The sequence below is a fragment of the Salmo salar genome, chromosome 21 (assembly GCF_965601325.2).
Source record: "Salmo salar chromosome 21, fSalSal1, whole genome shotgun sequence".
NCBI classification, from domain to species: Eukaryota; Metazoa; Chordata; class Actinopteri; order Salmoniformes; family Salmonidae; genus Salmo; species Salmo salar.
In genome coordinates this window covers 50,915,535-50,932,964 of record NC_138311.1, presented here as the reverse complement: position 1 = coordinate 50,932,964, position 17,430 = coordinate 50,915,535, and the positions used below count along the sequence as shown (strand labels likewise).

General features: G+C 42.5%; 1 protein-coding gene across 1 annotated transcript in view; it reads right to left on the bottom strand.

Moving 5' to 3' along the window:
* Nucleotides 1-1,142: 1,142 nt before the first annotated feature.
* LOC106582457 (serine/threonine-protein kinase 24) overlaps nt 1,143-17,430 on the bottom strand; it is a 36,267-nt gene continuing 19,979 nt past the window's right edge. Inside the window, exons 5-11 of the mRNA XM_014165588.3 lie at nt 16,872-17,029; nt 15,974-16,159; nt 15,544-15,689; nt 15,225-15,357; nt 4,851-4,919; nt 4,260-4,399; nt 1,143-4,100 (exon numbers count right to left, since the gene is read on the bottom strand). Coding sequence (XP_014021063.1) covers nt 4,067-4,100; nt 4,260-4,399; nt 4,851-4,919; nt 15,225-15,357; nt 15,544-15,689; nt 15,974-16,159; nt 16,872-17,029 — 866 coding nt within the window. The 3' untranslated portion in view covers nt 1,143-4,066. The remainder of the gene's footprint in view (nt 4,101-4,259; nt 4,400-4,850; nt 4,920-15,224; nt 15,358-15,543; nt 15,690-15,973; nt 16,160-16,871; nt 17,030-17,430) is intronic.

Here is a 17,430-nt window from a genome sequence, read left to right as displayed (position 1 = left end):
ATATAGAATCAAACTGAAAATCATATATGACTTGTATTGGGACCCCATTTCCATAGTGAAATACAATATAGAGCTATGCCCTCGATTTCCGTTCATGACATTTTGACAACCAAACTATAGGTTTCTGTAGGTCTGAACCTGCCGAGTTGGTGTATGCGCTTTAAAATGTTCAATATTCTAGGCTTTTCTACGTTTTATTTTACAATGTGTATCATGATAAATATTAGCCACCGTCAGTAATACTCACATACATTTATAACTGTCACTTTAGTGTTAGTTTTGTTCAATTTGTAGCTAATTTCATTCCATTCCGTTTACCTTTCTTTCCTCTATCACGTCCGTGTAAATTGTTCCTGAGGCTCGTTAGTGTTAGTGGATCATGTTAGGCTAACGTGTAAAAACTTCGGGACATGTCCTATAAATCCACCATCTAATCATTATGGCACTCCGGTTAAATCTGGAGCATGATTAGTGAGAATTAGGGCACCCCCATTGTACACGTTTCCTCCCATTATTTCCCCCCATACCTTTGTGATTCACACAATTTCCTAACCCTGAAATTTGCCAAAAATAATGCATAAAATCTGACTATTTGAAATCTACCAGCTTCCTTTCATTTATCCCTAGGTGTATATAACACATTAGATATGGTAAAAGATAATCCAAATAAGAAAAACATGCATTTTTTTGTTCCATCTTTTTTAAATGCAAGAGAAATGTCACAAGGTATTATTCCAGGTTAGGCGCAATTTCGATTTTGGCCAGATGGCAGCAGTGTGTGTGCAACGTTTTAGACTGATCCAATGAACCATTTAATTTCTGTTCAAAATGTTGACCAAATGTGCCTAATTGGTTTATTGACACATTTTCAAGTTCATAACTGTGCACTCTCCTCAAACAATAACATGATATTCTTTCACTGTAATAGCTACTGTAAATTGGACAGTGCAGTTAGATTAAGAAGAATTTAAGCATTCTGCCCACTTACAACCTCATGCTAATCACATTAGCCTACATCATGCTCTTCCGCATGGACAAGGGGGGGGGGGGGGGGGGGGGGAGACACCGATCTTCCATTACAATGCCCTCTGGTATTGCATTGTAATGCTGGTAAAAACAATATTGCTCCACACAAAGAAATATCCATTTAAATTTGCATTCGATTTTAATCACTTGAAAGCTTACAAAGACTCCCAATACCTTGGAATTTGAGTGACATAAGCAATGATTATATACAGGACTATAAACTGTCTGCAATGTTAGAGAAAACACCATTGTTATTAATGATCATCACATTAAAAAAAAATCAAACAGATGACAATCTTTTTTATTCTATACATACTGCTCGTTTGAGTTATAAAAATATCCGTGTTCCGTAGAATATACCTGTGCTGACAAATGTGTCCTGACAACCCCACTGCTTTATTGCCAAACTCAAAAGTTTTACTAGTAATCATGTAAGATATGACAACGAAAAAACTATGGCCTCAAGTACCATTTTTCTTACTTGAATCCTGAAGAAAACGCTTACAAAAGTGCAACACTGAAAGAATAAAACCGGACAGTTGTCTCCACAAGGTGCAAATTACAAAACCAAAAAAAAGATGGGCGTACATACATGGCACTTTCATGTGTGACATAAGGGGGATAATGGAACTAGATTAAAAGGGGTCCACTCAAATGTTGGCAAACAGGTCAACAGAAGTGGAATCAAACAAGGGACCAAACAGGGGGTACCAAATGCACAAAACTCAGAAGAAAAACAGTTCAATACTGGACATCTCACATTGGTCTGAACACAGCTAATACAAAGGTTTCCAGTAGCTGTTGAAATCCCATAGGAGACCCAGTGTTCATACTTCTGTGTGCTTTATGAAGCTATAGTATCTAACCCCATGTAAAGAGCAAAAACCATTAACTTAAAAAATAAGAAAAGCTGATGGAAATCAACTGTTAAATTTGTCCATGCTGCCATAGCGTGGGATTAAAAGTTAATCACCTTGCCAAGATTCATTTATTTGAAACATTATTACTGCATATATGTCTTGATAGCGGCAGGATTTCTACCAATTACAAAAAAGTCGACCTGGCCCCCCAAAAATGTAACACTTGGCTCAAATGATTTTTTAAAGCTGCACCCCACTTACGACAAAGTTACTAAGGCTGATTTTAACACTCAAGGTCCAGGACATCAGGTTAAGAGTCCTGTAGCATGCATGCTACAATGCATATTAGGGGCGGCAGGTAGCCTAGTAGTTAGAGCGTTGGGCCAGTAACTGAAAGGTTGCTAGGTTGAATCCACGAGCTGACAAGGTTAAAAAAAATCTGTCGCTCTTCCCCTGAACAAGGCAGTTAACCCACTGTTCCTAGACCAACATTGTAAATAAGAATTTGTTTTTAACTGATTTGCCTAGTTAAATAAATACTGTGCAGGCCAAGTCACAGGAGTTATTTTTCATCAAATTAAACTTTATGGAAACACGTGTTTAGCAGATGTTATTGTGGGTGTAGCGAAATGCTTGTACATTAACGCACATTCATTTAAAACTACATGGGGGGGGGGGGGGGGGGGGGGGGGTATGCTTCCTAATGGCTGCTGGCTTTCTGCTACTTTACATCAATTAATACTCCATAATGCACTTCTGCAATCCTTTTCAACTAAACTTAGTGTGGAATTCACATTTACAGTGTTCTGTTATACTGTGCACCAAGCTGTGTTGCTTCGGGTGGACAGTTGTCTTATGTAGCATTGACACATTCCTGTATAATAATGATCATGCTTACGGCTACAAAAATAAAAGAAAAATAGGCTTTTATTTTCAAAGTGCAATTCAAGCTGTTGGTAATAGATTGTACCACTGCAGTTCCAAAGAAGATGTGTCTGTAGTGGGATGATGTAGTTGAATTTACTGCTATGTAAAAGAAGAAGAAGAGGAAAGGTGAACCATCAATAGAACTAAAGCACTCATCTTACACAGGTGATGGGACTGAGGAACAATCCAACAGACATCTTGTCATGAAACCATGTGGTCTCATGAAGTTCCATGCTCTGGCAACATAGAACCCAGTGTCAAGACTAGAGAGGGTTAGAAGTGGTCCAGCTGGAAAGATTCTGTTTCTGTGGTCTGCATGGCAACTACAGCCATGTCATGGAGTGTGACATCAAAAAGGTCAAAGAGCATTTAAAGAAACAAAAAAAAGGTGGCCAAAGTATCTATTAACATAAAAACACAACAGAGGGAAGCAATTGTCATTGAATGGATGTGTCCTTGAAAATGTATTATTAAAACAAGAGGGAATCCAAGATAATGTATTAAAACAAGTGGAAATCCAAGATAATGTATTAAAACAAGTGGAAATCCAAGACAAATACAAAAGAACAAGTAATAAAGGCAAGGAAATCTCAGTTATGACCATTTACAGGTCTCTTTAAACATTGACCCTTTCTAACAGAATATATCTACAGAAGCATTTGGCCATTTGTACACAGAGATTCCTTTGCGTACACTCCATTATTTCTCAATATTTGTAAAAATGTGCCTATTTACAAGTTTGTACAGCCACCCAACAGATCTCTAAATCTCCCAGAGGACCCCATCCACTTAAAAGCAGGATACCTGAGTTTTGAAAAGAATGCTTCAATCTCCACCGCACATTTCACAGGATCTCAAGGGAGATGCTCGCATGCACGTGCGCACACACACACACACACACACACACGAAAGTTAGATCCTCCCTGAAAGGCTACAGAACCTTTTAGGAATAAGCCACACCAAATATTTGAATCAATGGTCCTGCATTCATATTGGAGGTATTGAGCCCAAAAAGGTCTTACAGCACTTGTCAGTCAAGGTGGCAGCTGACCAACAGGCCAGTGACTGGCCGCAAAGTGACAATCTATGTTAAGTAGAGATAAAAAAAACAGGGCTGAGGCTTTTCTTTAGGTGAATGAATGAATGAGTGATGGAGAACTTCCTGGGAGACTTCATCTTGGCTGTTGATGTCAGAGGCCATGGACTGACGGACTGCTGCTACTGTAGGGGTGGGAGGGGGGTGGGTGGGGGTGTCACTGGGAGGATGAGGCCCTGGGTAGAGAAAACCTGCAGGAGCAGAGGATGAACAATGGGAAGATTTAGGTTGGGATGGAGGTGTGAGAAACAACACTAGACTTATAGGTCTGCACCCTAATGTTGGAATAAAATGAAAATACTATGAGCTGTAAATCAAATCATGGGAGGTGTTGATGCTATTGCCATTACCTCCGTAGTCTGTGCACTAGTTCAGACACCAGGGCGTCAGAGATACCAGGATAGGACTCCTCTGACCGGAAAACGGCCTCCCTCAGCTCGTCCACAGCCTCTGGCTTGCCATTGGTTGCCTCAACCTGGTTCTCTTTTAACTAAGGGAAGGAGAGAGAGTTTACTGGATCATTTTGGCTCCCAAGTGGCGCTGTGGTTTAAGGCACTGCATCTCAGTGCTAGAGGCATCACTACAGATACCATAGTTCGAATCCAGGCTGTATCACAACCGGCCGTGATTGGGAGTCCCATAGGGCGGTGCACAATTGGCCCAACGTCATCCGGGTTTGGCCGGTGTAGGCCGTCATTGTAAATAAGAATTTCTTCTAAACTGACTTGCATAGTTAAATAATGGTTAAATAAATAAATAAATAAAATCTTAAAGTGTGCAGCTGTAACTTCAATAAGGTAAACAGATATATCAGAACAGTTTGACCCGGAATCATTTAACTTGACTGAGATTCACCGTTATTATCTTTAGATAAAAAGAGAAATAGTAACATCACAAGATGTCAGAAGATATAGTTAAAATGAGCCCAAATACATTCTTACCTCAGCAAACAAAGGTGAAATGATAGTGTACCAGCTCTGTGACAGAGGCCTTTTTGGATTGTCTTGCACCTGATGAGGAAAGTATAAAATTAAAAATCATACTGATGGCTCAGTGCAAGAGCTGAAAAACAGCTGAAGAGTGAAAGTCAGCTTATTAAAACAGAGAATGCCCAGAAACCACCTCCTGAACAACTCTGTGTTTGGTTAGATCATGATGTATATGAAAACTGACGGGAGAAAGCATGTGGTATGAATATACACACTATGGCGGCACGAATATATAGACTATGGTATAAATATATAGACTATGGTATAAAAATATACTAAGTATATACAAAACAAAAAAACACCTGCTCTTCCATGACAGACTGACCAGGTGAAAGCTATAATCCCTTATTGATGTGACTTGTTAAATACACTTCAAATCAGTGTAGATGAAGCGGAGACAGCTTAAATAAGGATTTTTAAGGCTTGAGAGAAGGATTCAGAGGATGAATGGGCAAGACAAAAGATTTAAGTGCATTTGACCTGGGTATGGTAGTAGGTGCCAGGTGCACCGGTTTGTGTCAAAAACTGCAATGCTGCTTGGTTTTTCACACTCAACAGTTTCCTCGTGCGTATCAAGAATGGGCCACCACCCAAAGGACATCCAGACAACTTGACAACTGTGGGAAGCATTGGAGTCAACATGGGCAAGCATCCCTGTGGAATGCTTTTGACACCTTGTAGAGTCCATGCCCGACGAATTAAGGCTAGTCTGAGGGCAAACTCAGTATTAGGAAGGTGTTTTGTACACTCAGTGTACACTACGGTATACACCATGGTACGAATATACACCATGGTACGAATATACACCATGGTACGAGTATACACCATGGTACGAGTATACACCATGGTACGAATATACACCATGGTACGAATATACACCATGGTACGAGTATACACCATGGTACGAATATACACCATGGTACGAATATACACCATGGTACGAACATACACCATGGTACGAATATACACTATGGTATAAATACACTATGGCAGTGGTATTCAAACTTTCCCGCGTGGTAGCCATTTTTCCCCGCAGAATTTCTGGGGACCCCATTATTTTCACCCCAAATCCAATGACAACCTGAAAATCAATACATTTAGATTTTTTACATTAACAAATAACATTGAATTCATGACATTTTCATCTGTTATCAAAATGAAAAGAAACAAATAAACACATTTACTAAATAAAATTGTATTTTTTAAAACCAAGAATGATGCCACTGTGTTCTTGGGGTCCTTCAATGCTGCAGAAATGTTTTGGTACACTTCCCCAGTGTCCAAACTTTTGACTGGTACTGTATACGTGCAGCTTGACATTATCGATCATTGTCTGCTGCTGGAAAAATGTGTGTTATGGCTTCACGTCCCCTGCTATAATGTGGATAAAGAGTTACTTGTCTAACAGAACACGGGTGTTCTTTAATGGAAGCCTCTCAAACATAATCCAGTTAGAATCAGGAATTCCTCAGGGTAGCTGTTTAGGCCCCTTGCTTTTTTCAATTTTTACTAACAACATACCACTGACTTTGAGTAAAGCCAGAGTGTCTATGTATGCGGATGACTCAACACTATACAAGTCAGCTAGTACAGCAACTGAAATGACTGCAACACTTAAAGAGCTGCAGTTCATTTCAGAGTGGGTGGCAAGGACTAGGTTAGCCCTAAATATTTCTAAAACTAAAAGCATTGTATTTGGGACAAAACATTCACTAAACCTCAACTAAATCTTGTAATACATAATGTGGAAATTGAGCAAGTTGAAATGATTAAACTGCTTGGAGTAACCCTAGATTGTAAACTGTCATGGTCAAAACATATTGATGCAGTAGTAGCTAAGATGTGGAGAAGTCTGTCCATAATAAAGCGATGCTCTGCCTTAACAAAACTATCAACAAAGCAGGTCCTGAAGGCTCTAGTTTTGTCACACTTTGACTACTGTTCAGTCATGTGGTCAGGTGCCACAAAAAAGGACTTAATGTACACAGAGAGCTAATATTAATAATATGCATGTCAATCTCTCCTGGTTCAAAGTGGAGGAGAGATTGACTTCATCACTACTTTTATTTATGAGAGATATTGACATGTTGAATGCACCGAGCTGTATGTCTACTCTAAACTACTGGCACACAGCTCGGACACCCATGCATACCCCACAAGACATGCCACAAGAGGTCTCTTCACAGTGCTCAAGTCCAGAACAGACTATGGGTGGCGCACAATACTACATAGAGCCATGACTAAATGAAACTCTATTCCACATCAAGTGACCAAACCTGATAGTGCTAGTGACAACTTCCGGTCACAACTTGCAGACTTGTTTAGGTGCTGCTGTGTATTTTGTTGCTACCTGACAACTTGACGGTTTTTACTTTTAAATTACCGTTTATATTTTTAGTTTTTCCCTCGCTCAACTTTTTTTTCATTCAACTTTTCACTCTGGACGTGGTTCGTCAGGACCTCCACCAGCCGAAGCTAAGTAGTAACATTAACACGATGCCTTCTAATTGTAGTCGCTGTACTCATAATATACAGGAGAACGATCGCCTTAATGCGAGGATAGCTGTGCTGCAAGCCCAGCTTCAGACGCAATCGTTAGGCAAGGGTAATTTCAGTGTAGGAAAGGATGAAACAGTGTCTGTGCCACCAGTAAGTACAGATTGCAGTATAAATCCCCTCGCACAGTCCACGCAGCCGGACAACTTCCTCATGGCTTCTGGAGGGAAACGCTGTAGGAATGCTCAACCGTTGTCGCTCATTCAGCCGACAGAAACTTTCAACCGGTTCTCCCCATTAAGCAGCGAGTCGGAGTCAGAATCCGAGCCTTCTCTGGTCTCTACTCCTCCCGTTATGGGGTCTGAGACGCCGAAGCCTCCCATCATTAGCTCTGACAAATTGAAAACCCTAGTCATTGGCAACTCCATTACCCGTAGTATTAGACTTAAAACGAATCATCCAGCGATCATACACTGTTTACCAGGGGCAGGGCTACCGACATTAAGGCTAATCTGAAGATGGTGCTGGCTAAAGCTAAAACTGGCGAGTGTAGAGAGTATAGGGATATTGTTATCCGTCGGCATCAACGATGTTAGGACGAAACAGTCAGACGTCACCAAGCGCAACATAGCTTCAGCGTGTAAATCAGCTAGAAAGATGTGTCGGCATCGAGTAATTGTCTCTGGCCCCCTCCCAGTTAGGGGGAGTGATGAGCTCTACAGCAGAGTTTCACAACTCAATCGCTGGTTGAAAACTGTTTTCTGCCCCTCCCAAAAGATAGAATTTGTAGACAATTGGCCCTCTTTCTGGGACTCACCCATAAACAGGACCAAGCCTGGCCTGTTGAGGAGTGACGGACTCCATCCTAGCTAGAGGGGTGCTCTCATCTTATCTACGAACAAAGACAGGGCTTTAACTCCCCTAGCTCCACAATGAAATAGGGTGCAGGCCAGGCAGCAGGCTATTAGCCAGCCTGCCAGCTCAGTGGAGTCTGCCATTAGCACAGTCAGTGTAGTCAGCTCAGCTATCCCCATTGAGACCGTGTCTGTGCCTCGACCTAGGTTGGGCAAAACTAAACATGACGGTGTTCGTTTTAGCAATCTCACTGGAATAAAGACCTCCTCCATTCCTGTCATTATTGAAAGAGATTGTGATACCTCACATCTCAAAATAGGGCTACTGAATGTTAGACCCCTCACTTCCAAGGCAGGTATGGTCAATGAACTAATCACTGATCATAATCTTGATGTGATTGGCCTGACTGAAACATGGCTTAAGCCTGATGAATTTACTGTGTTAAATGAAGCCTCACCTCCTGGTTACACTAGTGACCATATCCCCCGCGCATCCCGCAAAGGCATAGGTGTTGCTAACATTTATGATAGCAAATTTCAATTTTCCAAAAAAGAAAATGACGTTTTTGTCTTTTGAGCTTCTAGTCATGAAATCTATGCAGCCTACTCAATCACTTTTTATAGCTACTGTTTACAGGCCTCCTGGGCCATATACAGCTTTTCTCACGGAGTTCCCAGAATTCCTATCGGACCTTGTAGTCACGGCAGATAATATTCTAATTTTTGGTGACTTTAATATTCACATGGAAAAGTCCAGACCCACTCCAAAAGGCTTTCGGAGCCATCGTCGACTCAGTGGGTTTTGTCCAACATGTCTCCAGACCTACTCACTGCCACAGTCATACTCTGGACCTAGTTTTGTCCCGTGGAATAAATGTTGTGGAGCTTAATGTTTTTCCTCATAATCCTGGACTATCGGACCACCATTTTATTACCTTTGCAATCGCAACAAATAATCTGCTCTTACTCAAACCAAGGATCATCAAAAGTCGTGCTTTAAATTCTCGGACAACCCAAAGATTCCTAGATGCCCTTCCAGACTCCCTCCGCCTACCCAAGGACGTCAAAGTACAAAAATCAGTTAACCACCTAACTGAGGAACTCAATTTAACCTTGCGCAATACCCTAGATGCATTCGCACCCCTAAAAACATTTGTCATAACTAGCTCCCTGGTATACAGAAAATACCCGAGCTCTGAAGCTAGCTTCCAGAAAATTGGAACAGAAATGGCGTCTTCTGACTAGCTTGGAAAGACAGTACCGAAGAGCCCTCACTGCTGCTCGATCATCCTATTTTTCCAACTTAATTGAGGAAAATAAGAACAATCCCAAATTTGTTTTTGATACTGTCGCAAAGCTAACTAAAAAGCAGCATTCCCCAAGAGAGGATGGCTTTCACTTCAGCAGTAATAAATTCATGAACTTCTTTGAGGAAAAGATCATGATCATTAGAAAGCAAATTACGGACTCCTCTTTAAATCTGCGTATTCCTCCAAAGCTCCGTTGTCCTGAGTCTGCACAACTCTGCCAGGACCTAGGATCAAGGGAGACACTAAAGTGTTTTAGTACTATCTCTCTTTACACAATGATGAAAATAATCATGGCCTCTAAACATTCAAGCTGCATACTGGACCCTATTCCAACTAAACTACTGAAAGAGCTGCTTCCTGTGCTTGGCCCTCCTATGTTGAACATAATAAACGGCTGTCTATCCACCGGATGTGTACCAAACTCACTAAAAGTGGCAGTAATAAAGCCTCTCTTGAAAAAGCCGAACCTTGACCCAGAAAATATAAAGAACTATCGGCCTATATCGAATCTCCCATTCCTCTCAAAACTTTTTGAAAAAGCTGTTGCGCAGCAACTCAATCCCTTCCTGAAAACAAACAATGTATACGAAACGCTTCAGTCTGGTTTTAGACCCCATCATAGCACTGAGACTGCACTTGTGAAGGTGGTAAATGACCTTTTAATGGCGTCAGACCAAGGCTCTGCATCTGTCCTCGTGCTCCTAGCCTTAGTCCCGCTTTGATACCATCGATCATCACATTCTTTTGGAGAGATTTGAAACCCAAATTGGTCTACACGGACAACTTCTGGCCTGGTTTAGATCTTATCTGTCGGAAAGATATCAGTTTGTCTCCGTGGATGGTTTGTCCTCTGACAAATCAACTGTAAATTTCAGTGTTCCTGAAGGTTCCGTTTTAGGACCACTATTGTTTTCACTATATATTTTACCTCTTGGTGATGTAATTCGGAAACATAATGTTAACTTTCACTGCTATGCGGATGACACACAGCTGTACATTTCGATGAAACATGGTGAAGTCCCAAAATTGCCCTTGCTGGAAGCCTGTGTTTCAGACATAAGGAAGTGGATGGCTGCAAATGTTCTACTTTTAAACTCGGACAAAACAGAGATGCTAGTTCTAGGTCCCAAGAAACAAAGAGATCTTCTGTTGAATCTGACAATTAATCTTGATAGTTGTACAGTCATCTCAAATAAAACTGTGAAGGACCTTGGTGTTACTCTGGAGCCTGATTTCTCTTTTGACAAACATATCAAGACTGTTTCAAGGACAGCTTTTTTTTTCCATCTACGTAACATTGCAAAAATCAGAAACTTTCTGTCCAAAAATGCAGAAAAATGTATCCATGCTTTTGTCACTTCTAGGTTAGACTACTGCAATGCTCTACTTTCCGGCTACCCGGATAAAGCACTAAATAAACTTCAGTTAGTGCTAAACACGGCTGCTAGAATCTTGACTAGAACCAAAAAATGTGATCATATTACTCCAGTGCTAGCCTCTCTACACTGGCTTCCTGTTAAGGCAAGTGCTGATTTCAAGGTTTTACTGCTAACCTACAAAGCATTACATGGGCTTGCTCCTACGCATCTTTCCGATTTGGTCTTGCCGTACATACCTACACGTACACTATGGTCACAAGACGCAGGCCTCCTTACTGTCCCTAGAATGTCTAAACAAACAGCTAGAGGCAGGGCTTTCTCCTATAGAGCTCCATTTTTATGGAATGGTCTGCCTACCCATGTGAGAGACGCAGACTCGGTCTCAACATTTAAGTCTTTATTGAAGACTCATCTCTTCAGTAGGTCCTATGATTGAGTGTAGTCTGGCCCAGGAGTGTGAAGGTGAACGGAAAGGCACTGGAGCAACGAACCGCCCTTGCTGTCTCTGCCTGGCCGGTTCCCCTCTCTCCACTGGGATTCTCTGCCTCTAACCCTGTTACAGGGGCTGAGTCACTGGCTTACTGGTGCTCTTCCATGCCGTCCCTGGGAGGGGTGCGTCACTTGAGTGGGTTGAGTCATTGACGTGATCTTCCTGTCTGGGTTGACGCCCCCCCTTGGGTTGTGCCGTGGCGGAGATCTTTGTGGGTTATACTCGGCCTTGTCTCAGGATGGTAAGTTGGTGGTTGAAGATATCCCGCTAATGGTGCGGGGGCTGTGGTTTGGCAAAGTGGGTGGGGTTATAGCCTGCCTGTTTGGCCCTGTCCGGGGGTATCGTCGGATGGGGCCACAGTGTCTCCTGAACACTCCTGTCTCAGCCTCCAGTATTTATGCTGCAATAGTTTATGCGTCGGGGGGCTAGGGCCAGTCTGTTATATCTGGAGTATTTCTCCTGTCTTATCTGGTGTCCTGTGTGAATTTAAGTATGCTCTCTCTAAATCTCTCTCTCTCTCTTGGAGGACCATGCCTCAGGACTATCTGGCCTGATGACTCCTTGCTGTCCCCAGTCCACCTGGCCGTGCTGCTGCTCCAGTTTCAACTGTTCTGCATGCGGCTATGGAATCCTGACCTGTTCACCGGACGTGCTACCTGTCCCAGATCTGCTGTTTTCAACTCTCTAGAGACAGCAGGAGCGGTAGAGATACTCTCAATGATCGGCTATGAAAAGCCAACTGACATTTACTCCTGAGGTGCTGACCTGTTGCACCCTCGACATCCACTGTGATTATTTATTATTTGACCCTGCTGGTCACCTATGAACATTTGAACATCTTGGCCATGTTCTGTTATAATCTCCACCCGGCACAGCCAGAAGAGGACTGGCCACCCCTCATAGCCTGGTTCCTCTCCAGGTTTCTTCCTAGGTTCTGTTCTTCCTAGCCACCATGCTTCTACACCTGCATTGCTTGCTGTTTTAGGCCAGGTTTCTGTACAGCACTTTGAGATATCAGCTGATGTAAGAAGGGCTTTATAAATAAATGTGATTTAATTTGAAGTAACTGATGCAAGCAGTAAAACTAGATTTAAAAAAACAGATGAATAAAAACACCTTATGGAACAGCGGGGACTGTGAAGCAACACAAACAAAGGCACATGCATACATACACACACGATAACGTACACACCATACACACAAATACACATGGATTTAGTACTGTAGATATGTGGTAGTGGTGGAATAGGGGCCTGAGGGCACACAGCATGTTGTGAAATCTGTGAATCTATTGTAATGTTTCTAGAATTGTATAAACTGCCTTAATTTTGCTGGACCCCAGGTAGAGTAGCTGCTGAATGGGGTTCCATAATAAACAGAAAATACGTAAGGGATAATCAAGGAGGAAAATAATGAACGACGTGGTGTGTTCCTTCCATGGAGTTGCATTATTTTCCAGATAACGCATAGAGCCCCAAGTTGATTATCCCTTTTATACCATGGCAATAATTTAACATATTTGCCGGTAGAAATGTGTTCAACATCCACTGAAGTAGCTAGCAAGTTTTACTAGATAGCTAGATTAGTTGCCGTGGTAACCAAACAAACAGACTTGCTAGTTGAGCTAACCAAACCCATCAGTCCTAGCTTGCCATTATGAAAATAAAATTCCAACAATGCCAATGTTTTAAATTTGACTTTTGCTTTCAAAAGCAGCTCAAACAAAACATGTAAAAATTAACTATAGCCATTGAATTCTACCGTGCGTTATAGGGAAATAATGAGTGCTCTAGAATGCCCTGGTATACTTACGCACTAAGGCCAGAGGAGGTGTGGTTTATGGCCAATATACCACGGCTAAGGGCTGTTTTTACTTTTTATTTCACCTTTATTTAACCAGGTAGGCAAGTTGAGAACAAGTTCTCATTTACAATTGCGACCTGGCCAAGATAAAGCAAAGTAGTTTGACACATACAACAACACAGAGTTACACATGGAGTAAAACAAACATACAGTCAATAATACAGTAGAAAAATAAGTCTATATACAATGTGAGCAAATGAGGTGAGATAAGGGAGGTAAAGGCAAAAAAGGCCATGGTGGCGAAGTACATAAAATATAGCAAGTAAAACACTGGAATGGTAGATTTGCAGTGGAAGAAAGGGCAAAGTAGAAATATAAATAATGGGGTGCAAAGGAGCAAAATAAATAAATAAATACAGTAGGGGAAGAGGTAGTTGTTTGGGCTAAATTATAGATGGGCTATGTACAGGTGCAATAATCTGTGAGCTGCTCTGACAGCTGGTGCTTAAAGCTAGTGAGGGAGATAAGTGTTTCCAGTTTCAGATTTTTGTAGTTCGTTCCAGTCATTGGCAGCAGAGAACTGAAGGAGAGGCGGCCGAAGGAGGAATTGGCTTTGGGGGTGACCAGTGAGATATACCTGCTGGAGCGCGTGCTACAGGTGGGTGCTGCTATGGTGACCAGCGAGCTGAGATGAGGGGGGACTTTACCTAGCAGGGTCTTGTAGATGACCTGGAGCCAGTGTGTTTGGCGACGAGTATGAAGCGAGGGCCAGCCAACGAGAGCGTACAGGTCGCAGTGGTGGGTAGTATATGGGGCTTTGGTGACAAAACGGAAGGCACTGTGATAGACTGCATCCAATTTGCTGAGTAGAGTGTTGGAGGCTAGTTTGTAAATGACATCGCCGAAGTCGAGGATCGGTAGGATGGTCAGTTTTACGAGGGTATGTTTGGCAGCATGAGTGAAGGATGCTTTGTTGCGAAATAGGAAGCCAATTCTCGATTTAACTTTGGATTGGAGATGTTTGATGTGAGTCTGGAAGGAGAGTTTACAGTCTAACCAGACACCTAGGTATTTGTAGTTGTCCACATATTCTAAGTCAGAACCGTCCAGAGTAGTGATGCTGGATGGGTGGGCAGGAGCAGGCAGCGATCGGTTGAAGAGCATGCATTTAGTTTTACTTGTATTTAAGAGCAGTTGGAGGCCACGGAAGGAGAGTTGTATGGCATTGAAGCTGGCCTGGAGGGTTGTTAACACAGTGTCCAAAGAAGGGCCAGAAGTATACAGAATGGTGTCGTCTGCGTAGAGGTGGATCAGAGACTCACCAGCAGCAAGAGCGACATCATTAATGTATACAGAGAAAAGAGTTGGCCCAAGAATTTAACCCTGTGGCACCCCCATAGAGACTGCCAGAGGCGCGGACAACAGGCCCTCCGATTTGACACACTGAACTCTATCAGAGAAGTAGTTGGTGAACCAGGCGAGGCAATCATTTGAGAAACCAAGACTATTGAGTCTGCCGATGAGGATGTGGTGATTGAGGCGAAAGCCTTGGCCAGGTCAATGAATACGGCTGCACAGTATTGTTTCTTATCGATGGCGGTTAAGATATCGTTTAGGACCTTGAGCGTGGCTGAGGTGCACCCATGATGTTCTTAGGCAAGACGCAATGCAGAGTGCCTGGACACAGCCCATAGCCGTGGTATATTGGCCATATACCACAAACCCCGGAGGCGCCTTATTGCAATTATAAAATGGTTACCAACGTAATTAGAACAGTAAAACACAAATTGTCATACCCATGGTATACGGTCTGATATAACACAGCTTTCAGCCAATCATCATTCAGGGCTCAAACCACCCAGTTTATAATATGGTATAAATATACACAATGGTATAAACATACACAATGGTATGAATATACACTCAGCTTAAATTAGAATTTGGGGTGAGGATAACCATGATAAACTAAGTTGCATGTTTCTCTGCCATCTTACCTTGTTCCTCTCCAGCTCATCAAACTGGGCGGCACCATTCAGGAACTTCTTGGGGTCCTTCTCCCTGATGGTGTTGAAGATCCAGTCATCGTTCCCAGAGTCGTTCACTCCAGATGCCTGGCCATCCTGCTCACTGACAAGACATAAAGACAACCTTTAGACAACCTCACATGGAAACACAGTCTGAAGTATATTAGTAAACTGTCCCAATAAACAATCTGGTTAACAACCACTTGTGTGTGAATTGCCGAGGAACGAATGACCACGATCGGCTAAATAACATTAAAGGACTTTAATGGATCAAATGATAATGACTTACGAGTCCGACTCGTCGTCGCTGGAGTCGTCCCGAGACTGCTCTGCTTTCCACTTCTTGTACTTCTCCACCAGCTCTGAAAGGTAGGACGTCTTCTTGGCGTGCCGGATGATCAGCTTGTGTTTTAGCAGCTCCTTGGCAGTTGGCCTCTGAGGAGGAGCACAGAGTCAAACAAGTGTAAATATTGGATGTGTTTCCTAATGTACAGAGGGTTGACTTTCTACATTTTTGTCATTTAGCAGATGCTCTTATCCAGAGCAACATACAGGAGAAATAAGGGTTAGGTGCCTTGCTCAAGGGCACAGACAGATTTTTCACCTAGTCGGGTTTGCGGATTCGAACCAGCGACCTTTCGGTTACTGGCCCAAACGCTCTTAACCACTAATTAACAAAATGCTCATTTGAGCTCAATTGCTCCCCAAACACCACTTACAAAGCTGGGCTCTTTGTTCAAACATGCTTCTATGAATTCTTTGAGGGGTTTGCAGTAGTTTCCTTCCAGGGTGGGCGGGTTGTTCTTTGGGATGACGAATAAGACCTTCATAGGGTGAAGCTCTGAGTAGGGTGGCTCTCCTTTGGCTAGCTCTATGGCTGTTATACCTAGCGACCATATATCCGCCTGCGACACAACGATAAAAAAAATACTTTTGAGAAAGATTTTTAGAACAAATTCATCACACTTCCACAAGGGACTTCAAAACCTCATAGCAAATATCAATAGGGATGGTTTGTGATGCAAAATATATCCAGACAGCATGATTCACAGAATGAAAGTGATAACACTTGAGACTTCATTAGAGATTTCTATTCAAAAGATGCAGGGAGCCATTTTATATTTCACATATTAGCTAGTAACAAACTTCACACCCGCTAGAATATATATATGCCTACTAAGTGGGGCCTTTCTAGTGGGTGTGAGATAGCCATTTAAAGGAACTACCGTCAACCCAGGGTGAGACTGTGGTGGCTCTGGTTTGCCGCATGGTGATTCATATGTTGTGGTCGTTCCTAATGTGTCTGGTGATATTTTCTATCTGTGTGCAGTGCTGTGCACTGGCTGTAGTGTGATCACAGCAGGTTACAGAGCTGAAGCTCCCTCTGCAATGCCTCTACTCAACAGAACAGTGGAATTCAGCCAGAAGAAAAAAAGGGGTTACTGGACACTATGATTAGATTTTTTAGGATCCCCACTATGAAAACAAAGTTTGCATTAAACATTTTGTTGACAATCCCACACATTGCCTATGACACATTATAACACTTGCACGAACCTATGAACAGATATGTCATCTTAACCTAGAACCTGAAAGAGAGCTTGTGGTATTTCTGACCTTGGAGTCATACGCAGACTGTTTTATGACTTCAGGAGCCATCCAGAAGGGAGTGCCCACGAACGTGTTCCTCTTGATCTGGGTGTCCGTTAACTGACCCGCCACTCCAAAGTCTGCCAGCTTCACGTCTCCTTGCTCCGATAGCAACACGTTAGCGGCTGGGGGCAATAACACGAATGATAAGATTTACCATGGTGGCCAGTCAGTTGGATATTCATGTTGCACTGTGTGGACATAGTGTGTTCTGAACAGATTTACTGAACAGATTTACCATGGTGGCCAGTCAGTTGGATATTCATGTTGCACTGTGTGGCCATAGTGTGTTCTGAACAGATTTACTGAACAGATTTACCATGGTGGCCAGTCAGTTGGATATTCATGTTGCACTGTGTGGCCATAGTGTGTTCTGAACAGATTTACTGAACAGATTTACCATGGTGGCCAGTCAGTTGGATATTCATGTTGCACTGTGTGGCCATAGTGTGTTCTGAACAGATTTACTGAACAGATTTACCATGGTGGCCAGTCAGTTGGATATTCATGTTGCACTGTGTGGCCA